The sequence below is a fragment of the Dendroctonus ponderosae genome, unplaced genomic scaffold (assembly GCF_020466585.1).
Source record: "Dendroctonus ponderosae isolate FM_Combo_2020 unplaced genomic scaffold, Dpon_F_20191213v2 Dpon_F_20191213_1, whole genome shotgun sequence".
Taxonomy (NCBI): Eukaryota; Metazoa; Arthropoda; class Insecta; order Coleoptera; family Curculionidae; genus Dendroctonus; species Dendroctonus ponderosae.
In genome coordinates, this window is record NW_026017110.1 from 47,148,907 (window position 1) to 47,173,522 (window position 24,616).

The 24,616-nt window shown below is 37.5% G+C and overlaps 1 protein-coding gene across 3 annotated transcripts in view; it reads left to right on the plus strand.

Annotated features, from left to right (window-relative positions):
- LOC109535387 (hormone receptor 4) overlaps window positions 1-18,381 on the plus strand; it is a 52,325-nt gene extending 33,944 nt beyond the window's left edge. For 2 of the 3 annotated variants that reach the window (XM_048670234.1, XM_048670233.1), the window contains exons 3-9: window positions 276-1,646; window positions 6,893-7,108; window positions 7,168-7,444; window positions 7,498-7,669; window positions 13,413-13,605; window positions 17,000-17,139; window positions 17,199-18,381. In XM_048670234.1, the coding sequence (XP_048526191.1) occupies window positions 276-1,646; window positions 6,893-7,108; window positions 7,168-7,444; window positions 7,498-7,669; window positions 13,413-13,605; window positions 17,000-17,139; window positions 17,199-17,279 (2,450 nt within the window). In that variant the 3' untranslated portion in view covers window positions 17,280-18,381. Of the gene's footprint in view, window positions 1-252; window positions 1,647-6,892; window positions 7,109-7,167; window positions 7,445-7,497; window positions 7,670-13,412; window positions 13,606-16,999; window positions 17,140-17,198 lie in introns of all 3 variants that reach the window. The other variant, XM_048670235.1, reaches the window with a different exon arrangement.
- The last annotated feature ends 6,235 nt before the right edge of the window (window positions 18,382-24,616 follow it).

The following is a 24,616-nucleotide window of genomic DNA, read 5'->3' on the forward strand; positions in this document are numbered from 1 at the left end:
CTCGTCGACTTTCTTTGAACGCAGTTATAACTCAGAGAGCGACAACTCAATAGCGCAACTCAACACAGTGTTACCTAGGCCTATTTTAGGGACTATTTCGGAAACTTGGCAATGTCGCAACAGGCAATATTTTTCCAAGTAGGTATAGCTTGGGAGTGTTTGAGTTGTAGTTTTAATAAGTGTCTCGAACCTCTGCACTTCCATTTTAATGTAAGTTTGAGTATAGGCAGCCATCATCAAATTTGCTTTTAGGCAATGACTCTGTCCGCTTCTAGGCGAATCGGTCGCCGATACCAGCACGTCTTCGCCAGATCTCATCATTCCATCATCGCCGAAAATGTCGGACGGCACCCTTAACAACCCGCCCAGTCCGGACTCGACGCCCAATCAGCAGCTGATCAAGCCGGAACCCACGCTGGACAAGGTCTCGAACCGGCTGGAAGATTCCGGGGTGTTCGATGGAGGCGGCACGACCGGATCGGCCAACTCTGGAGCGACGGCCAGCGTGATCCGGAGCCTGCGGAGCCAGAGCCCGCCAGCCCTAAGGCCGGCGCCCCCTTTCAGTCCATCGCAGCCGCCAAGGCCGCACAGTTCCCCGGGGCGACCGGCTAATACCAGTCCTGTGATCAAACATGCGCCTCTCTTGCTTCACCCGACCACGCCCAGTCCGCCTAGGAACCTGACACCGACCATGCCGATGGGCTGCGAGTCGCCCTCCAATCCCAATTTGCCATTCATGCAGTCGCGGCAACGGGGCGTCATAATCAGCCAACCGCAGGCCTCGCTGGTTCAGAGCCAGCTGTGGCTGAAACATCAGCGCATCAACGGAGTGAAGCCGGAGCTGATAGGGGGCAGCTTTGGAGCCACGTCGCCTACGCATGTTCCAGACTTGCGCTCCCCAAGCAGCCCCATGCCTAGGACGACCACCAGCATGCCAGTCAGGCAAACACCCACAGTGATAATGGGTGAGGCTGGAGGAGTGAGGACGATGATCTGGTCCCAGCCCACGCTCTGCACCACACCCACGTCTCCTACCGGAGTGGATCCGCCCCTGTTTCCCACCACCTCCAGCTGGCCCGCGGCGGGCAGCCCCATTTCGAACCCTGAGGAAAGCGCTGCGCAAATGCTGCTCAACCTGGGGCAGGATAATCGGTTGGGGCGAATCCCAGTCAGCAGGTCCATGCAGTCCCCGTCTCAATCGATCCCCAACCTCTCCACCGCGCCGCTGAACATGGAGAGGCTGTGGGAGGGCGACCTGCGGCAAATCCCGCTAACGCAGCAGACGCAAGCCCTAAATCTCACCTCGCCCACGGGGCTGACGCCTCAGAATCTGTTCCCGGGCGGTTCGAATCTGCGGCTGATGGGGTTGGGGCTGGGCGAGCCCAGTGCTAGCAACGAGCCCCCCGAGCAGGGCGAGGAGGAGGAGCAGCCTATGATCTGCATGATTTGCGAGGACAAGGCGACGGGGCTCCACTATGGCATCATAACGTGTGAAGGGTGCAAAGGGTTCTTTAAACGGACGGTTCAGAACCGAAGAGTGTACACGTGTGTGGCAGATGGTAACTGTGAAATCACGAAGGCGCAGCGAAACCGGTGCCAGTACTGTCGATTCAAGAAATGCATCGAGCAGGGGATGGTCTTGCAAGGTAGGTACCATTTGCGCCTATGGAGCCTGCGTAGGGTGCTTCGAGTTAGGCGTCATTCCTCACTCCTCTGGGGGTGTTTTGCCTACAGAACTCTCTTGAAAAGAATGACGCAGATTTTCAATATATGGTTAGGTTAGGAAGAGTAGGGCCCAAGCAGAAGCGGATCCAGCTTTTGAGTCAGGGGGGGGGTCAAAATTCTCGTTAGTCGTTAAAAACGCAGCACAAGGGGGGGGGATAACGCCCCCCCTGGATCCGCCCTTGGGCCCAAGCAGGGGAAGCTCGGTAGGAGTAGGGCTATCTAATGGTATCAAAATATACAGGGTGTCCCAACGGTCGGTGGTAGAATAGAATTATAGAAGAAGAGCACAGTTGATTAAAAACGTCCTTTATGAGATTGATATTTAATAATTTATTTAGCCAGAAAAGATTTACCTACAGCAAATTATGTATTAAATTGTAAAACCCTGCAGAGATTAACACAGTTATACAGGGTGATGTACAACCTTATGGACACAGAGAAGGGCGTGTAGAGGACCTCAAAACAAATGGAGTTTCCATTTAAGTTTTTTTCTCCGGCCCACGATTAACGAGATACAGGGTGTTAAAGTTTAAAAAAATTTTTGGAATTTTCTCTTTAACTCCTACAATTTATGAGATATTTTGCTCAAATTTTTAACGTAGGCTACTGTTTAGAGCCTTTATCCGCAGGTATGGCGACTGGTTGTGAAAATCTACAGGGTGTTCTTTTTTCTAGAGGCATACCCCTTTTACCTCCCCGAACTTTTTTGTGGTGCACCACTGACTTCGACCGAACACAGTTTTACATTTGTTGTTCAATTTAAGAATTTTCTAATCTCTAGCAGTTTTTGCCTATCTGTGTTCGTTTTCGAGTTATTTGCACAAATATAAGTTCATGTAGGGTTTTCTGGGTGATTTTCTATAAAAAAAAATTATAATTTTTTTTGTCTTTTTGTTCAAAACCTGGGATTGAATTTTTCAATTTTTCAGCATCCTCAGAGTTTGACAGAAGCTTTCTGATGTCTACTTGCTTTAGTATAGAAATTGGAAATTTTTAAAGAAGGGCTTGAAGTTGAGTAAATTAGGCTTTAAGAAGAGTTTTTCTTTTTCGAATTTCTGGTAATTTTTATGGAACTTTTCGGATCTTTGGAGTCAACTATTTTCTAAATACGTTTTTAATTTCAAATGCCTGCCCTCGTTAGTTTGAAGTATAGAATTTTTTTAAAGAGAGAGAGTGAGTTGGCTAAAAGCGTCCATTATGAACCGAATAATCTCCAAGCTCGAATAAAACATAATTTGCAAAGATTTTTATGAAACTTTTAAGATCTTCAGAATCGAATGTCTGCCAAACAGGTTGTAAATATCAAATTACTGCCCGCTTTAGTTTGAATTGTACAATCTTTTTAAAAGAATGTGCAGTTGGGTAAACGCCTACATTTAACGATAGATATTTGCTAAGCCGGAAAAAAATCAAGATTTACTGGAATTTTTATGGAACTTTCACCACCTTTCGAGCCAAGTATCTGCTAAAAACTGGAAAATTTTAAAATAGCTAGTTGCTTTAGTTTGGAAGATACACATTTTTTACGGAGATCGCGCAGTTGGTAGCTGGATCTACCAAGTTTTTCGTAAGCTAGTAAAAATCAAGATTCACTGCAATTTTTATAAAACTTTGACCATCTTTAGAGTCCGGTTTCTGCTAAAAATGGTGATGTTTTCTGATATTAAGTTACCTTAGTCGGGAAATTAGAATTTTTTAAGTAGCGCCAGAGAGAATACCTGCCGAGCTTGAATATCCGAAAAAAAATTTTTTCTCGAATTTCCAGAAATTTTTATGAAACTTTTAGTATCTTTAGACTCAACTATTTTCCAAGTATGGTTTTAATTTCAAACGCCGGTTTGCAATAGTTTGCAGTATACGATTTTTTAAAGAGAGAGTGAATTGGGTAAAAGCGTTCATAATGGGACCAATATTTGTTAAATCAAAAAAATGAATCAAAAAAACTTGGAATTTCCGTTGATTTCTTTTAAACTTTCTGGATATTTACAGCCATCTGCGTTTTAAATATGGTGACAATTTCAAGTTGATACCTGCTTTAGTTCACATGATGCTATTTTTTTAAGAATAGAGTGCAGTTGGGTAAAAGCGACTATTAGAAGACCGATATTTGCTAGATAGAAGATAGACAATGTCAAATTGTCCAGTGTTTTTATGAAACTTTTAGAATCTTTAGAGGGAAATGTCTTGGAAATATTGTGAAAATTTTAAATTTCAGTCTGCTTCAGTTTAAATGATACGATGCTCTTAAGGAGAAAGTGCAGTTCGGTGAAAGCGCCCATTTTTAGACCGATAAGCTAAGCTGGCAAAAATCAGGATCTGCGTCGATTTTTTCAAGACTTTCTAGGTTTTCACAGTGAAGTCGTTTCTAAGGGAACATAGTTGGGTGAGAGCGAACATTAAGAGACTGATCTCTCATCTGCTCTCTCTGATCAGCTCAGCTGCCAAAAATCAAAATTTTCTGGGATTTCTATGAAACTTTTGTGAGTTTTACCGGCAAGTGCTTTCTAAAGATACTGAAAATTTCAAGTTGCTACCTGCTTCAGTTTTCAAGATACGGTTTTTTAAAGAACCGAGCACAGTTGATAAAAAGCGTCTAGTGGAAAACCGATATTTGCTAATCCAGAAAAAATAAAACTTTGCGGTGATGTTTATGAAACGTTTAAAATATTTTCAATCAACTGTTTTCTTAAGATGGTGTGAATTTCAAATTTCTGCCTGCTTTATTTTGAATTATAGAATTTTTTTAAAGAGAGAGTGCAGGTGGGTAGAAGTGTCCGTTCTGAGACCGATATTTGGTAAGCTAGTAAAAATCAGAATTTCCAGTGGTTTTTAAGACACTTTCAACACCGGTAGAGGCAAGCGTCTTCAAAACATGGTGATAATTTTAAATTCCTGTCTGCTTTAGATTGAAAAATGCAATTTTTTAAAGAAGACAGTGCAGTTGGGTAAACCCGTCCTTTATGAGGACGATATTTATAAGCTAGAAAAATTCAGAATTTACGGCAATTTTATAAACTTTTTTGGATCTTTAGAGTCGCGAATATTTTGAATATGGTAAAAATATAAAATTCTAAGCTGACAAAACTGTGGACTTCCAGCGGTTCCATTCCTAGTCAAACATTTTCAAAAGATTGACAGTTTTGGCTTGTTGTTTAGAAGACGCGATTTTTTTAAAGAAGGGGGCGTAGTTGTGTAAGGGTGAACATTAGGAGACTGATTCCTCAGCTGCAAACAACGAAGATTTCCGAGGATTTTCATGATTCTTCCTGTATTTTTACCGCCAAGTGTTTTCTAAATATAGCGAAAATTTCGATTTTCTACCTGCGTCCATTTTTAAGATGCGATTTTTTTAAGTACGAAACGCAGTTGATTGAAGCGCCCATTATGAAATCGAAATGTTTTCATTGATTGATCGCCAATATTTGCTAAGCTAGAAAAAATCAGAATTTACTGAAATTTTGATAAAAATTTCACCATCTTTAGAGTCATGTCAGGTCTAGAAGCTGTGAAACTTTCTGGTATCTTTTTGCGTCGGTTTGCAAGTTGCACATTTTTTAAGGAAGACGCGCAGCTGAGTAAAAGCGTCTGTTAGAAGAACGAACAGCACAGCAGCAGCACTACTGCTAAGCTAGGAAAAATCAGGATTTCCAGCGATTTTTAGGAATCTCTCCATATATTTAGAGTCGACTGTGCTATAAGTATGATTCAAATTTCAAAATCCTGCCGGCTTTCGCTTGATTTATACAATTCTTTAGAGTTGACTAAACCGTTCATAGAAAAAACATGAAATTCTATTTTCGCGCTTGAAAATCGAATGAATATTATGACTCTCCTGTAGTTTGAATACAGATATTTTACCAGCCGTATGCTAGGATTTAATGCCACTATAAAAATGTGAATTTTCATTGTTACAACCGAATCACTTACAAACTAAGCAATTTTCTTTCATAATTTGTATAACAAAAAAACATTTTTTTCAGAAGAATTAAAAAATTAAATTATGTATATGGTATGCCATTAGAAAAAAGCTTTTTTTGCGCTGCAACTTTTCCAATGCACTCTGTATAATTGTGAATATTTTTCAAATATGCGTGTTTATTAGGATAATATGACGCTAATTTTATTTATTTATAATTTTAAATCAAATATTACGAGTAAGCCTAAATTACCATATTTACTACAAAAAGAAAATACGGTAACTTCTTTGAGACACCCCGTAAATATCCACACAGGGTAGAGGAAGATTCTACTTATGTTTACATACTCACACAAGTGATTTTCTATTAAAAATGTAAATACCATTTTTAAACACTTAGTTCCAATGATGAACGAGCCGAAGAATAAAGTTGAAATGGCTGTATTTCATAAGCAAAAAAACAAAGGAGACATATAAAAGCGCTCAGCCTGTACAGGGTGTTTGAATCATAGAAAAAAATAGCAGACAAATATTGCATACATTTTTCTTTCGGGTATTAGTATACCCACATTTTTTATTTAGTTAACTGAAATGAACTTGCGTGTGTGCTTAAAATGCTTTCTCTTTCCTTGCTATTTGATAATTAGAAAGTGCTTCACAATTAAAAGGCCACAAAAATGTCTAAACAGAATCTGTGCGTCCACTAAAAAAAAATGAGTTGATTTCAACGATAAACTAAAAAGTTCCGATAGCTTTTGTACCTCTGGAATTAATCACTTTTCCAAAGCAGATTAACTCGGTTACTTCATCGAAACATGAGTCGTTTACATAAGAACAAACTCGCAGCGAGTTTTCTTTTTAAAATCCATCAAATCAATCGCCTGATTTTCGAAAAACGTAATTTTTTAGAAGAATTTTGACCATCAGTAGCAAGGGAGCCAGACAGTTTTTTTTATAAAAGTTAGGTCATGTCGTTGTCTGTTAACCCAAGGAATGTTGCAGTGTCCTTTTGCTCATGAGCTTATGGGACACCCTGTATAAGAAGAGCCATTACATGCGGAAATTTGAAACACTTAAAAACCACCCTCTATATTTTAAAGCTGTTTCAATTCTTTAAGCTTGAGAAGTTCCGAAGTTTCAAATCAGAAATTCATTAAAAATACAGACTGAATCTATAAAAAATATACTGGGTGGAATACGAGGCAGGTTTTTTTTAATGGGTGTGAAATGATTCTTTTCCTCTTTTTGCAGCTGTTCGAGAGGATCGAATGCCCGGAGGTCGGAACAGCGGCGCTGTATACAATCTCTACAAAGTCAAGTATAAAAAGCACAAAAAGCCGAGCAAAGCGGTGACAAAAAACCAGGAAAAGAGCATGCAGCAGTTCAAGGAGCAGCAGCAACAGCAACAACAGCAGCAGCAGCAACAGCAGCAGCAGCTACAGCCTGCAGGAATTCCGCCGAATCTAGGTAGAACGTCTTGAGCTGGCAGGGCAGCGAAATTGCTAAATTGAACAGTTTCTTTCCAGTGAACGGTACCATTCTGAAGACAGCTCTGACCAATCCGAGCGAGGTGATTCGGCTGCGCCAGCGCCTGGACAGCGCCGTGTCCAGCTCGCGGGACAGAACGTTTTCGGTGGAATACGCTCTGTCGATGATCAAGACCCTGATCGACTGTGATGAGTTTCAGGATATTGCGACCTTGCGGAACCTGGACGAACTTCTGGATCATAATACGGATCTGAGCGAGAAGCTGTGTAATATTGGGGACTCGATTGTGTACAAATTGGTGCAATGGACTAAGAGGTAAAGTGGGGAAAACGATTGAAGGCTGATAATGGCAGTTGAGTGTTGTTTAGGCTGCCCTTCTACTTGGAGCTACCGGTCGAAGTCCATACGCGGTTGCTGACACACAAATGGCATGAACTGTTGGTGCTTACCACTTCGGCTTACCAGGCCATCCAGAAGGCGGCCAGCGAACAACAGCTGCAAACCTCCTCCACAATGATAGAGCCGGACTTTAGCCAAGAGGTGAGTGCATCCATGGCTTCGAACATCGCGTTCCAATTCGGTGGTATTCACCTTTCATATCATTGCCGGTAAACAAGTCCTTGCGCATTGTGACCCAAATAGTCTATTATCTATTATTTGCAAATCAAACTTGATGAAATAAAAAATAAAAAATTGGTCGATATTTTAAATTGGCTTGTTCGTCGTTACTTCCGCACGCGGAATTAGGTCAGCGTCTACGTTCTAGATACGATGGGGTAAACGCACTCATTTGAGGACGTCTATTCGATGCATCTTTTATTTTTCGAAAGCTGCAAGTGGCGTACGCCAGATGAAATGTCGCTCAGTTGTGGCGGCATGGAAAAATCGGGGAAAGAGTGTTTGCTTCCTGAAGGCAAAGCACGTGTTGACTGGAAGGATTCTGGATGATTTTTATCAAACTTTCGGAATAGTTAGTGTCGAGTGGCTCCTTTGGTGGTGCAAATTTTAAGTTATTGCTCGCTTTAGTTTGCAAGCTGCGATTTTTTAAAGGCAACACGTCCATGAGACTGGTGCAAAAACCAGTACGTTCGTTGATTTTTATGAAACATTCAGGATCTTTAGAGTCAAGTGTCATCTAAGTATGGGACGTAACTCAAGTTCCTGACTGCTTTGGATTGAAGGGTACGATTTTTTTAAGGAGAGCGTGCAGTTGGGTTAAAGCCGACATTATGAGACCGATAATTGCTCAGCTGAAAAAAATCAGGATTTTCGAAAATTTGTATAAAACTTGTCAAGTTTGTAGACTGAAGTATCTTCTAACGATGTTGAAATTACCAACTTGTCCCTTGCCTTGGGTTGGGAGACCTTTACTAGGATTTCTTTGAAACTTTTTTAGTTACGTTTTAGAGTTTTACCGTCAAGTGCTTTCTAAAGATTCCAAAAATTTCAAGTTGCTACCTGCTTTGATTTTCAAGACACGATTTTTCAAAGGACAGAGCACAGTTGATTAAAAGCGTGTATTGGAAGACCGATATTTGCTAAGCCAGAAAAAATCAAACTTTGTGATGATGTTTATGAAACTTTTAACATAGTTGCAACCAACTGTTTTCTTAAAATGGTGTGAATTTAAAATTTATGCCTGCTTTAGTTTGAATTATACAATTTTTTTTAAAGAGAGAGTGCAGGTGGGTAAAATCGTTCATTATGCGACCGATATTTAAACAGCTGGAAAAAATCAGGATTTTCTGCGATTTTTATGACACTTTTTATATCTTTAGATTCCGGCGTCTTCTAAAGATAGGGAAAATTTTAGACTGCTGCTTACTTTAGTTTAGACTGTACGATTTTTTTTCAGAAGAGAGTGTAGTTGGGTCAGAGCGTCCATTATGAGTCCGTTATCCGATATATGTTGAAAAACATCAAAATTTTCGGAGATTTTCGGAGTCGACTGGGTTCTAAATATCGTAAAAATTGCAAGTTCCTGTCTGCTTTAGTTTTAATTACACGATTTTTTTGAATATGTGCAGTTGGGAAAAGCGTTCATTTGATGACCGATATTTGCAAGGCAAGAAAAAATCAAAATTTTCTGCAATATTCTTGGAACTTTCACCATCTTTAGAGTAAAGTCTCTTCTAAAAACAGTGAAATTTCCTGATGTTTATTTGCTTTAGTGAAGAAGTTGTGATTTTTTAAGGAGGGTGCGCAGTTGTGTGAGAGCGTCTATTAGGAGACCGATATGTGCTATGCAAGGAAAAATCAGAATTTCTAGTTTTTCTAGAATTTTGTGAAAACTTTTTGCAGAATTGTTAGAATTAAGTATCTTCGACATTTGGTGAAAATTTTAAATTTCTGGCTGCCTCAGTTGGAATTGCCGCATTTTTGTACAAAGAAGACTGCAGTTGTATAAAAGCGTCTATTATGAAACGGATAATCGCCAAGCTCGAATAAAACATAATTTGCAAATATTTTTTATGAAACTTTCAAGATCCTCCGAATCGACTGTTTGCTAAACAAGGTGTGAATATCGAATTAATGCCTGCTTTAGTTGGAATTGTACAATTTTTTAAATAGAGAGTTCAGTTGGGTAAACGCGTAAATTTAACGACAGATATTTGCTAAGCCAGAAAAAAGCAAGATTTACTAGAATGTTTATGGAACTTTCACCATTTTTAGATCCAAGTATCTGATAAAAACTGGAACTTTAGTTTGGAAGCTACGATTTTTTTACGGAGATCGCCCAGTTGGTAGCTGGATCGATTTTCGAAAGCTGGCAAAAATCAAGATTCTTTGCAATTTTTATGAAACTTTGACCATCTTTAGGGTCGTGTTTCTTCTAAAAACAGTGACGTTTCCTGATGTCAAGTTACCTTAGTCTGGAAGTTAAGAATTTTTTAAGTAGCGTTCCCAGTTGACTAAATGCCGCTCCTAGGAGAATATCTGCTGAGCTTGAATATACGAGAAAACCTTTTTTTGTTATTCCGAATTCCCAGTAATTTTTATGAAACTTTTCGGATCCTTAGAGTCAACTATTTTCTAGGGATGGTTTTAATTTCAAATGCCTATATGCGTTTGCAGTATACGATTTTTTAAAGAGAGGGTGAGTTGGGTAAAAGCGCCCATTCTGAGATCGATATTTGTTCAATCGAAAAAACTTGGAATTTCCGACGATTTCTTTTAAACTTTCTGGGTGTTTACAGCCATCTGCGTTCTTAATATGGTGACAATTTCAAGTTGATACCTGCTTCAGTTCAGATGATGCGATTTTTTAAAGAATAAACTGCAGTTGGTTAAAAGCGACCATTAGAAGACCGATATTTGCTAATATGGACAATGTCAAATTGTCCAGTGTTTTTACGCAACTTTTAGAATCTTTAGAACGAAGTGTCTTGGAAATATTGTGAAAATTTTAAATTCCCGGCTGCTTCAGTTTAAATGACACGATGATCTTGAGGAGAAAGTGCAGTTCGGTAAAAGCGCCCATTTTGAGACCGATAAGATAAACTGGCAAAAATCAGGATCTGCATCGATTTTTACAAGACTTTCTAGGTTTTCACAGTCAAGTAGTTTCTAATAATATCAGTTTTAATTTGTTTAGAAGAAGCAAATTTTTTATGTAGGGAGTATAGTTGGGTGAGAGCGAACATTAGGAGACTGATTTCGCTCAATTGCTAAAAATAAAAATTACCTGGGATTTCTGTGAAACTTTTGTGCGTTTTACCGCCACGTGCTTTCTAAATATACTGAAAATTTCAAGTTGCTACCTGCCTCCATTTTTAAGATACGATTTTTTAAACAATTGATTAAAACCGTCTGTTGGAAAAAATCAAATTTTGCGGTGATGAAATATTTGGAGTCAACCATTTTCTTAAAATGGTGTGAATTTCAAATTTCTGCCTGCTTTACTTTGAATTATGCAATTTTTTTTAAGAGAACGTGCAGGTGGGTAGAATCGTCCGTTATGAGACCGATATTTGCTGAGCTAGCAAAAACCAGGTTTTACTGAACTTTTGATAAAACTTTATCAAAAGTTATAAAATCTTTAGAGTCAAGAATCTGCTAAGAACTGTGAAAATTTCAGATAGCTGCTTGCTGGCGTTTAAAAAAATAAGAATTTCGAGTAGTTTTTATGACACTTTCAACACCGGTAGAGTCAAGCATCTTCGAGACATGGTGATCATTTTAAATTCCTGTCTGCTTTAGATTGAAAAATGCGACTTTTTAAAGAAGAGAGTGCAGTTGCGTAAAACCGTCCTTTGTGAAGACGAAACTTGGAAGCTCGATGAAATCAGAATTTACCGCAATAAACTTTTTTGGATCTTTAGTGTCAGCAATCTTGTAAATATAGTAAAAATATAAAATTCCTGCCTGTTTCATTAGGAGATCAATAGTTGCTAAGCTGACAAAACTCTGTACTTCCAGCGGTTATTAAAACTTTTGGCATCTTTAGACTCAACTGATTTATGAAGACAATGAAAATTTCAAGTTGCTGCTGACTTTAGTTCGGAAAATGCGGAGTTTTTAATGCGACAGTGCACTTAATTAAAAGCGTCAATTTTGCGTCCGTAAGCTTCCAAGATAATTCGAAAAAAATCCCCAGTCAAACGTAGACGTGTTTCAAAACCTCTGCGTTTATGTCGTAAAAGTTCGTGAAAACACTGGAGGCTTTATATATGTGCTAAATCAAAGTATCCTCAATAAGCTGCCAACTGATCCCAGCTAAGCACCTGGAGTATGAGAAATTGCGATTTCCGTTAAAACCCCCCCATAAGATCAAGGATTTCCGTGACCAAGATCCAGTTCAATGACTTTGCCAGCTAGAAAAGCGTTGCTGTAATTGGAAAATGGAAGTTGTAAAGTTCCTTCGACGAGAAACTGGGTTACGGGTTCATCCTGGGACAGCGCTCGGGTAAATGCACCCATTATATTGGGTCGTCTATTCATGCCTTTATAATGACTTCGTTTATTTCGTTACGAAATATTCTGATGTATCGTACCACTTTTCTGATTCCGCATCCGCCCGATGCGGTTTTTCTATTAAAGAGAAACCCGCAATTTGCTCGGGCACGTGTAATGCTTCCATTTGGACAATCTTGACCTTTCACGTAGCAAACAGTTTCGTTGTGCAACTATCTGGTAAATTTGGTGTTTCCTTTCCCATCCTCCATAGGTGCGAGAAGAACTTTCTCCTTTGTTTGCCACTCTCCAAATTAATTTGTCGTTTACAGTATCGTACTTCAATTGTTTCGACTTGTTTTTTGTTTAGCTGATTAAATAGTGAACATAATCTGAAGAATTAGAGCGGCTTTTTCTGAACGATTATTGTAGAAAAATGCAAACTCCCTTATTGAAGCGTCACAGGTGCGCAGCGATGAACGGGAGAAGGAAGGTGGCCTAATGCATGCCACAGACAGGACAAGAAACACTACAACTCGCGCACTTTCAGTTAGTTTGGGTCTCTGTCTAATGCACGACTGGGGAGTTTTGCCTTGTCTCACTCACAAAAAATAATTTGAAAGGTAAACACCTTCTTAATAATCAATGGCGGAAATCATTGTTTGCCCTTGCGGACAATTGTTTAAACAGTCAAAATTTCCAGTGGAAAACTGCTCATGCAAAAAGCTTTTGAAGACATTTTCTTGATAAACGAGGCTTTGAGTACGAGAAGGAAGTTTTCTTATTAACATCTTGTTTTACTTCCGCCTTCCGCGACAATGTCGAATATTATCGAAGCATTCAGAAATCCTTTTCAGTTGAAAAAAGTAAAATCCCCCGAAAAAAGAACCTCTTTTAAGCCGCCTCTGTGTTCGGGTGGTACCTACCAAGAAAGGAAACGTGTCTCAGACCCCAAAAATAAAAAGCGTCTAGATACTGCTCAATTTAACAGTATCGGACCGTTGCGCAACGGAAACCAAGAGTACCATACCGTTACGTAAACGTAATAGACGGTCGATCCATCCGCCATGGTACCGTTTTCTAATGGGGGTCCAACGACGTGGTTCGAAAGTAAAAGTGCTGCGATTCTTAGACCGCGATACCGTCACGACCTTTGGAGTTTCACTTTTTTTGTCTTCGGGTACCGACGCATCGAACGGTACTTTGCTCATAAATGGCCGGCCGATGTGGGTGGTGCCGGGAATAATGTTCATTAATTATGGGGCTTAACAATCACAGGAATTAATTGCAAGGTTTCATTGGCAAATTCTTGTCATTGGCACATGATGGCTTAGTCATCAGTGCAACGAAAAAAAAACTGGAAAATGAATGGAAGTTACCTTGTTTTCAGGTGGAAACGAATTTGTGCACCTTGCAGAACTGTCTCACATCGATGATGGGTCGAGAGATCACGATAGAGCAGCTGCGCCAAGACGTGGGGCTGATGATTGAGAAGATTACGCATGTTACGCTCATGTTTCGTCAGATCAAACTCACTATGGAGGAGTACGTGTGCCTTAAAGTTATCACCATGCTGAACCAAGGTAAGCCACTTCGATAGTTTAGTCGCTTGGTCCTTGAAGAACGTTCAAAGTCCATACAATTGAACCAAACAGACGTATAACGTTGCAAGAACGTCTGAGAATCGACGTTGAAACTACGTAACTTAGGTTCGGTCTAAAGCGAAGAGATTTAGTGGAAATGGAAACAGTTTCGAAGTATTATGCATGAGTTCTGAGGCAACAGTATTGTGAAATGCTTCAAAGACTCAGAAAACATACTAAGCGTGCCCTCTAGAAGTTGGCACCATGTTGAACAAATAGGTTTGGAACTAAAAGTGCCCGAAAAACAACAATCATTGAATTTATAGCGTCAAAAAATTGACGTTGAAAGGACGTGACTATTTGGTTAAGACGTCACGTATTAAGGACCAAAGTAGACAACAAATGAACGTCTAGATTTTTGCTGGGTTATTAATTTCTAAAAAAATTTTTATACTTGCAAAACTTTTAAGGGAAACTTCTAGGGGGAATCTGTTGATTTATTTCCTGAAAGCAACAGCGCCTTGAAAGGATAACTGTTTTTCTGAAGCAAATAAAAATTGATATTTGACATTGATTGCGACACTATCTATAGAGCCTTTAGGGCGTCACATAAGTCATTGCAAACCTTCAAATGTCTTTTCTGGGTTCAACAACGCATGAAGGACATTAAAAACGTTTCGGTAACACTGCTAGTTGCGTAACAGACAGTGAATCATTCGAGCTCCTTGTCATTGTCTCAAATGTCAAATTCACCTAAAAGATAGGTAAACCCGCTTTTAGATAGCTAAAAAATTGACAGCATTCCTTTAATTTGATTCTTGAACGTCAAGTAGCTACAGCAAAATCTTAAGACGACACACACCATTCAAAGGCTATTGGAAAAAATGACATTTGACATTGACAGTTTGATAATACGATATTGAAACCTTTAAAGATGGAGGAACCTTTTTACTGGTTCTGAAACACCTAAAACACAATGGAAACCACTCAAAACAGGTACGAGGTGACAATTAATGTGGTAATTTCGTTCATTTTCCCTCCTGACAGCAAAGTAATGTCACTAAGCGTTTTGAAATCCTCAATGTTCCGAAGAAGAAACAAATGATAATTGACATTTGGCATTGACAACTTTACTATAGCACCCTTAAGGCTTTCGATATAGGTGCATCAAGGTGCAAACCTTGAAAATAGATTTTTTCATAAGGAAAACTTTCCAGCAATGTTGCAGGTTGGTTGAGGGGCTGAGAGATGCTGTCAAACCCGCTTGTCACTATCTAAAGTGTCAAATAAGCTTAAAAGCTAGGCAAACCGCCTTTATAGAGTTGAGATATCCTGGAGAGCTGACATTGTGACAAAATTGACGTTTGGCATTTTTAATGCCACGACGTGCCAAAACAGCCTAGAAGTCTTTTGAGGTTTCAACAGAAACATTGACATTGTATTTTTTAATGCAATAACCATATACCATATACCAAAAACCTTAGAATCCGTGCAATACCGTTGACAGATTCTTAACATCAATCGGACGCTTTTAAAACCGCCTGTCAGTGTCAAAAAAGTCAATTTTGTGTAAAGCCAAATCTGGTTCGAAAAAATGATCTACTTGCATCTTGAGGGAAGACAAAACGTCTTGCGGCTTTCAATTATCGGAAGAAACAAAGGAACATTTATTTTTAACATTCACAATGTGACGGAGAAGCCGTTCAAGTGGTTGAAATGTATATAAAAAAAAATATTTAAAACGTCATTTCTGCGTTCATGACATGCAAAATAATTGACAGATGTTTGATAGCATCGGGAAAACTGTCAACACCTCCTATCGCTGTCTAAAACACGAAAAAAATGTCAAAATAATGCAAATTCGCTTTGTTGTCGCTTACAAATTCTATTTTTTCACATTTTAAGTGCAAATTAAACGGCTCAAGATGGTGCATGGCTCGAAGAAACTACTTTCAAATGTGAGTTTTGGATACACAGCTTACAAGACACTATTGCAATGCTGTTGGACAGCTTCGGAAAAGTTTGAAAACCTATTGACACATATAATGATGTCAAACAATCGTCAAAAGAATGCAACGCCTCGTTCATTGAGTTTGAAAGTCGATTTCGTGGCATTTTAAATGGTAAATAATCGGCTTGAAATGGTGGATCGTTCGAGGAATCTACTAAAAATTGGCTTTTGGCATTGCAAATATGTCAAGAAAGCCAAGATGTCTTTTGATGTTTGAGGGATCCGCAAAGGTTGAAAACCGATTGTTACTTGACAAATAAACGTCAAAATAATCGAGAGCCGCCATGATGAAATTGGAAAAGTGGATTTATTGGCATTTTAAATGGAAAAGAAACGCCTTTAAATGGTGGAGGGTCTGAGGAATCTACTGGAAACTAGCTTTTGATATTTGACGGGTTAAGAAATGTTTAAAATTCTATTGCCACTATCAAATATGTCAAATAACCGTCAAAATAATCGAGAGCCGCCTTGACGGGTTTCGAAAAGTGGATTTATTGTCATTTTATGTGCAAAAGAAACGCTTTTAAATGGTGGATGGTTTGAGGAATCTACTGGAAATTAGCTTTTGATATTTGACAGGTCAAGAAATCTTTAAAATTATATTGCCACTATCAAAAATGTCAAATAAAAGTCAAAATAATCGAGAGCCGGCTTGACGGATTTCGAAAAGTGGATTTATTGTCATTTTATATGCAAAAGAAACGCCTTTAAATGGTGGATGGTTTGAGGAATCTTCTGGAAATTAGCTTTTAATATTTGACAGGTCAAGAATTGTTTAAAATTCTATTGCCACTATCAAAATTGTCAAATAAACGTCAACATAATCCAGATCCGCCTTGATGGAGTTTGAAAAGTGCAATTTATATGCAAAAGAAACGACTTGAAATGGTGGATTGTTTGTGGAATCTACTAAACATTAGCTTTTGGAATTGCAAATGTGCCAAAGTAGCCATGGCTGTTTTTGGTGGTTGTAGGTCGAGAAAGGCTTGCAATTCGACTTCCACCGTCAAAAATGCCTAATGAATGTCAAAATAAAGCAGAGCGGCTTTGATAAAGTTTGAAAATTCGATTTCTTGGCATTTTGAATGCAAAATAACCGCCTGGAAATGGTGGATAGTTCGAGGAATCTACAAAAAATTTGCTGTCTGTGTCAAACCAGCTGTGACGGTTTTTTGGAATTTGACACTTTTGAAAGCTTTCAAAACTGACTGTCACTGTCAGCAATTCGTTCATTTGTCAAAATAATGTTAAACCACCTTGATGGGGCTCGAAAGCGCCATAAGTTCGAAAAAATGCGCTTTCGAACACTTTTAAGGCAAAATTTGGTTTAAATGGACTGTTGGAAACTTGAAGTTTAAAAATTTTTGTTTTCTTATTCTGCAGCAAAACCTGCAAGTGGTGCAAGTACTGGTGAATTGGATACCATCCATGAGCGTTACATGACCTGCCTGCGTGTCTACACTCAGCACATGTATCCCCAACAAGCGACCAGATTTCAAGACTTACTAGTTAGATTACCAGAGGTAAGTCGTTCGGAGAGTTTGCCTGATCGTTTAAGCTGATTAAATGTTTTATTTTTCAGATACAGTCTGCAGCATCCCTACTTTTAGAAAGTAAGATGTTCTACGTTCCTTTTTTACTAAATTCCGCGATTCAACGGTAGTAGTGCGCCTCTGCTGCTGCGTTTTAGGTGAATTAATTCGAAACTGATGAAAAAAGACCGTAAACGTCGATAATGTACATAAATAAAAAAATCGTTTATAACTATTTCAGATGGGAAAAAACTGCCGGATATATGTATGTTATGAAAATATTTTTTTCTATTCGTATCGATGTTCGATTCTAATCAGTATATGACCCTTGTTGTCATTTCATGCTAGCATCTCCTGCGGCTGTAGATTTCCTGCCACACTCCACCTGTGTTGTTTTGAGCGGTTTTATGGTGGGAAATTTACGTTCCGATCATTTAGTGTAAGTGGGCGCTCGCAATTGGACCCATTTGTAAAGACTTGCATTCTCATGCACTTGACTTACCCTAGTTTAACTTTGAAGAATTTTTCGTTTTCCCCACGCAATTCCGATTAAACTTTACCGAGTTATCAAATCAGGGTGGCCAAGAATCCCGATTGTTGGCTCAGCAATAGTACTTTGTATAATGCATTAAAAAACCCCGCGTATCAGACATCTGAATCCATGAAGTACAAAAGCGCATTGCCAGTCGATTTTAATCGGCATCTATGAATATTTTCATTGAGTTTTCTTGGCGAGAAAAATTCTTCAAAGGTGTTGGTTTTGAGCAAGGTCTCCCTTTGAAAGCCCGGTTGTATTCTTAAACTGTTTCCGTTTCGCAAGGAGTCAATAGAAGCTTGCCTAAATGACTTACCGGCAAGACCCTGCTCGATTGCGAACTCTCGCATTAAGCTGGGTAAAAAAATAAGGAAATTCCTTTTGACGCGAAGGTTATCTGCGGATTTCCGTTACATAAGTCTGAGTAAGTTGCCTTGTTTATGTGAGAAATGGCATTGTAGTCGGCTAGCTTACCATTTTTACGATTAAGTTACATCACACAATGTCCAGCTTTCGCGCCTCATCCAATCAATATTAAATTACTCAAACACTGCCACACTCAAAGTCTGATTTTCACCGTTCACTGCCCCAATCTCTGACTAGTTGATTCTATACCCAGAAATCGAAAGAAATCTCATTGTAAAGCTACAATGCCATTGGTCTTACATCGAAAATTACCTTATAAGCATATATATTTACATGAAAATATATAAAGTAATTGTAGGAATAAATGAAGGAGATATTATCAAAATTATATGGACAACTCGATTGACTATATATTTATGAATAATGAAGTTAGTTAGGATGGTTGAATTGCTTTCGTTTGTTTTAGGTAGGAAATTGATGGATTGGAGTTTGGTTTGGAGTATTTGTATAAAATGCGAGCAGGAAGGGATGAGTATTATTCCTTGGTTTCAAACACTTTTGTGTTGTCTTGTTCAAAACTTTTACTGAAAATCCATTTTTAGGAATTTAAACTAAAAGGTTCACTAAGTATTAGTCTCCCTTGTGCTTTAAGCAGTTTCGTCTCTTAAGGGCAACAACTTCGGCCGCTAACGGAATTTGAACATTGAGATTTTGATTTTGACTGAGGAAATTGCAAATTTCCCGGCATTTTATCTTAAAGGACTTAAAGCATTTGGATTGATAGTCCAGTCATATCAGTCAAAATAGGGTAACAATCTCGGCATTCAAGATAACAAGCTGCAAACTCGTGTAAACCTTTATTTTAACATCCTAAAACTTGTTTCAAAACCTACTTATGATAGTGTGAACGCGACTGTAGTCTTTTCTTTTCTTTAGGTTTACGCATTTCTTGCAAATGTTTCGATTCCGATAAGTTTTACGGTATTTAAATTTATTATGAATATTGTGGTGGATTCAATTCTCTACAATTTTTCGTACAGAATTTTTTTTATACGTGAAACCGTTTTAAAGATAGAGGGCGGAGTGCGCGCAGTGTTTAACTATGTACTAGGCCTGGGTAACTCAGTGAATTTTTAGGAGTTGGGCAGTGCTACGCAAATGGTTTGCCATGTGGGCCATTTGTTAATAATATTTTTAAAACTTCTTCAAAATTTCAGAATTTTCCAGTTTTAGCCAATGCACTCTTTCTTCTAAATGCCCAATATTCTAAAGTTTCACTTAAAAATGCTGACAATCTTAAGGTCTTTTCAGCAAAAAATTATGAAATAAATTCCCAATCTTTCGTCGCTTTGTAAAAAGTTTTGAAATCCCTTTCCAGCTTCGAATTTTGGACAAAATTCAAATAATTTTCTATCAAAAAACGAACAAAATACGCGAAAGATTATTTGGAAATTGCGTCACCTCCATACCTCTGAAGACTGTTTGAGTGACTGAGTTTGAGTGAGAAGACTGAAGTTTGTTGAAAAAATTTTGTTTTTTTGTTTTGACTGATTTTTTTTCTTTACTTTCTACTCAAAAACGCTCTGTTTTGTAAAGCGTCACTTAAAAGTTCTGACGATCTGGAGTTCTTTTACGTGAAAAAATACAAGGTAAATTTACAAGTTTGTAAAAATTTTACAAAAACTTTTTCATCGTCGAATTCGGGACAAGAACTAAAATAAATTCCAAATCACAAAACTAAAAGCTTTTAATCGAAAACGCAAAAAAAAACATTTTTTTCTGATTTTCTTACAATAATGAGGCCAAAAATGACAAAATTATATTTGCTTGAAAATTCGCCTCATTCATCGGTTTGCAAGGAACTTTAGAAGACCCTTTTCAGCTTCCAATTTGACACAAAACCCCAATAATTTTTTTCAGTTTTTTACCGAAAGTAATTAGGATTATCTTGGAAAAACGACCAGAGAGCAAAAGTTTACCAAAAATTATTTGGAAAATTCGCCGCCCTCATCACTCTGAAGGTTTTTAAAGTTCCTTTAAGTTTTCAGATCATTCCAGTTTTAACAAAGTTTCTATTAAGCAATTTTTTCTACGCAAAAATCGCATTATTGTTTAGTTGAAATACTGACAATCTTCAGGTGTTTTCTGTGAAAAAATAAAAAATACATTTTATTGGAACATTCGCCTCCTTAACAGCTTTGAAAACATTTTTGGAAAACTGTTTGCAGCTTCGAATTATGGACAAAACCATAATAATTATTGGCCTTTTTTCGAAAATATATATTTAAAAAAAAAGTTTATAATTATTTACTTGGAAAACTCTTGGAAACTGGAGTTTCTTCACTTTTAGGTCAATATTTCTAAACAGCACTGTCTCTAAACAGAAAAACCGCGTTTTTCCTAACGTTTTACTGTAAAATACTGGAAAACTGAATCTTTTCAGCAAAAAAATTAAGAGATCGATTTTACAAGAAAACTCGTCGACTGTCTTTGGACTCAGTTCTGTTGCTGGGAAAATCGAGTTTACTTTTTTTTAGTTGTTTGAACAAAAGTAGTAAAAACTTAATCAGAAAAAATGTCAATGACCCTTTTTAGATGTGAAAATTCCAGTCTCGGCGGGTCTCGTAAAGCTTTAATAAATCACTTATAACTCATGAACCAATGAGTTATAGCTCGTTAACTCAGGGAGTGGCAACAACTCAATAGCGCAGCTCAACACAGTGTTTTCCAGGCCTACTATGTACAGAGTTATTGATTATACTTCATCAATTGGTACTATCTTAAAATAAACTAGACGTTGATATCGACAACTTTTGTATTAAACGTTTTTCTCTAATTTTTAAATTATATGTTAAAACGGGGTGGCCAAAGTTCAATCAATGACCCTGTACATAGTTAAACACTGCACGCTTCTCCGCCCTCTATCTCTAAAACGGTTTAGCGTATGAACAAAATTTTGAAACAAAAGTTGTAGACAATTTAATCGGCTACAATATTCGTAATAAATTCAAATACTGTAAAACTTACAGGAAAGAATATATTTTGAAAAAAAAATTGTAAAAAGAGGTTTTTTTTACCTTTGGCCTTAGTAATCTACAGTCGTGTTCACACTATCATAAGTAGGTTTTGAGACAAGTTTTTGGAATGTTAAGATACCGTTAATCTGTTTGCAAATGAAGCAAAATATAAACATTTTTTGCTCAACAGAACATCGGTTTATGCACGGCCGAATTTGGTCCAACTTTGGAAGAGAATAATAATTAATTGCTGCAACCGCTTTGATTTATTTTTCAAGCCTTATCTAGTCCAATCATCTTTTTTCCCGTCAGTGGATTTGCAAAATTCCAGAAAGTCAGACGAATTTTCTACAGGATGGAAAATGAAACAACGCAAAGTGTCTGAACGTTTCGCATGCTCCCAGTTAGACACAAAAATTATGTGGATTTCAATACCAAAGTTGTTTGAAAGTGAATTTTCTTTACTTAAAAATGGATTATAATCCCAGATTTCGGTGCCAGCTCTGATTAGGGTCACTTTTAACGGAAATTTGCACATATATTGAGTTTTTGTCTGTGACGTTTCAGCTTTAAAAAAAGCTCTGGATTTTGAAAATCGGTCTAAGAGACAAAGGTGTAACACTGCAAAATCAAAAATTCATTTTTCTAGATCACTCTGCATACAAAATCGATTGAAAATACATTTTCGTTGGACTTGAACTTGACGTAACTTGAACAGACACTAACGTAACTTCTAACTAGACATTGCAAACATCAGTGATCCAAACTGTTAAAATCGAGCTATAAACTTATAATTTTCGTTGGTCATCAACGCAATTTTTAAACGTTTGTTTCGCAAGCACCAAAAATGTGCATTTTTTAGCACTTTAAAACTCTGCGAAAAAGTCGACAATTGAAAATTTCCTTAAACGAATGTTTTTCTCAAAAAGGTGAAAACTTCAGCTGTATAAACTGCATAATAAATTTTCTAGTTTTTTTAAGGTTTACTGGTGAAAATCTGCTCCTGGAATCGCTTCAACCGCTTGCATCCGTGATCATTCAATTATTACTGCATCCCTTTAGCGCTCGCATCTTTTCTTGGAAAATTTTCGCAAATTAAAAAAACCGCAAAATTTTACAAATAAAATCAGCGCGCCAAACAGATGCTGCAAACATTGAAAAATTTTATTTTCTGCAGCGATTCGAGGGTCGATTTTCAAATGCAAACTATGGAAAAATCAGAAAATGTATTTTTAACTATCTGATACGAATTTTTAAATATTTCATAAAATTACTAAAAATTCAAAGCCGGTTTTGAGGTATGAACTCTGTTCTCCCAAAAAAATGCGACAAAGTTTTATTTTCCGCCGTGTAGAAACTTTATCTGCAATTTCTAATTATTGGAAAAAATTCGGACAAATAGTAAAAAAAATGAACTAAAAAGCGCTTCAAACAGCAATCAAACAGCTCCCAGCAATCAGATTTTATTCATTTCGAAAGTTAGTTAGAAAGTATTTTCAAAAACACACTTTTGTTTCATTCGTCATTGTTTGAAATGTTCGCGTTTCAACCATAATTTTCTATCTTGTTGTTAATGCTGTTTGTTTTCGGTGTCTTGCCCGACAAAAGTTCACGAGCCTTTCGTATTCCAATCTAATCTCGGAAATTTCAGCTTTTCAATCCACTTCAGGATCACACTTGACTTTACATTGCTCGTGAGCCGTTTGGACTAACACAACAACCGTAAAAAAATAACCCCAGACTGTGTTTGCAATATCCTGAATGCACGAAGTGGAGAATTGCAAGAAAATCGTGTGAGCTTCTTTAGCTTCGCCAATTTTTCAGTTCTAGACTGTTCGCTTTTAACAATTTTATTGAGGCCTTTCTAATTAGCGAAGTGCAGTGCCATCCCTTAAGAATTCTTTCACGCCTTTCTATTGCCTAGTCAATAAAGAACAGAAAAAGCACCTATTTAACGCCAGAAACTAGCAGACCATGAGTAAAACCAATTATTTTCTATTTAAGCTCCAAAAACTAATTTTTTTACCAAAACCTGGAAATTTGAATATTTTATGCAATTGGCGTCAATTTCCGGCCAAACCGAGTTCCAATCGATGAATCGGAATGCATTTTTTCGGTAGATTATTATAAACTTTTGTATTTTTATATTCCGCGCGTAAGAGTTATATTAGTTGGAAACGTCACTGCCCAATATTGATACAAAGAAAACGATGTCTTTTTAAGGTTTTTACATAGCTGTTTGTACATTTGTTTTGTATATATCTGCTTATATTATTTATTGTATCGGTGTCAAAACAATGTCCATATAATTGTTGTATACTAATCGTATGAATGCCAATTTTGTACGTAAAAGTTACCAGTGCAACCAAGTATGTGTACAAAACGTTGTTCCTGTAAGGTTTTTAAATAAAACTGTACGTTTGTTTTTTCTTTATTATTATTATTATTATTTTTTGTTTGTTGTAAATTATAGATAATTCCCTTTCGTATTTATTATTTCGGTGAATTTTTTTAGGATTTTTGTACATTTTTTGGTCAAATTTACTGAACGTGATATGTAGTGTATTTTGACGAAATGTGGACAGTTGTTGTATGGACAAAATTTTGTTCGTTAGTGGAATTTCAGCAGAAAATCATTCAATTTACAGCAAAATATACCACATTCATTAATTAATTGTAAATCCGATAAATACTACGTAGTTGTACTTATTTTTTGCAAAAGCAACGGAGCTACGCTCGAGTCGCACGTTTCACCCCCCTTAAGGTCTGTTTCTTTTGCAAATCAACATGATTACCTGATGTATTCCTGATGCATCGTATTGAGTTACCGTTATGTTAGTTAAACTAAGATTATCTGAGCTTGTTTATTAGTGAATAAAGCAGATTATTAAAATGGCGTTTTTCTTTTTCTTTCATTCGCCTAATGAAAGCACACTAACTTTATTGTGCAACATCTACTGAGCAACTGTTTCTTTGAATCTAATCATTGAAAAATGCCAAGAAGCCAAAAAATCAGTGGATTTGTTGAACTTAATCTGAGAAAGAAGAAGTGGATGCAAAACCGACCGATTTTGAGCCAAGCAAGTGGTAATTTTGTGTACGAAATGACGAACATTAACAATGTTCCAGAGCTTTCGAGGCGCATTCGTTCAAACCAAAGCATTTTAGCTAAGGATGGAACCGACATTCACTTTCAGTCTCAATTCCACGTTAAACATCCTGCTGTAAATGAGATTGCATTTTAGGTCAAATATTGAAATTATTACGCAGATAATCCACGGTTCAACAACGATGCGACTTTTAACCTTTTCTCCTTCGTGTTAATCATGCTCTCTTCCATTCACTTTACTTTCTATTGCAGCAGGAACCGATTCACGTTGATAATTGCAGATACTGAATTTTACCTTTTTTTGCTGTTTGTTTTCAAGAGATGATTATTGAGAGTTTCGATGGCGATTTCCGACCTTGTTCCACTTTACATGTTACTTATGTGGATGATTGCTCGGCTATTATCGACACGCTCAAATCATACAGTAATAAAATACGTGAT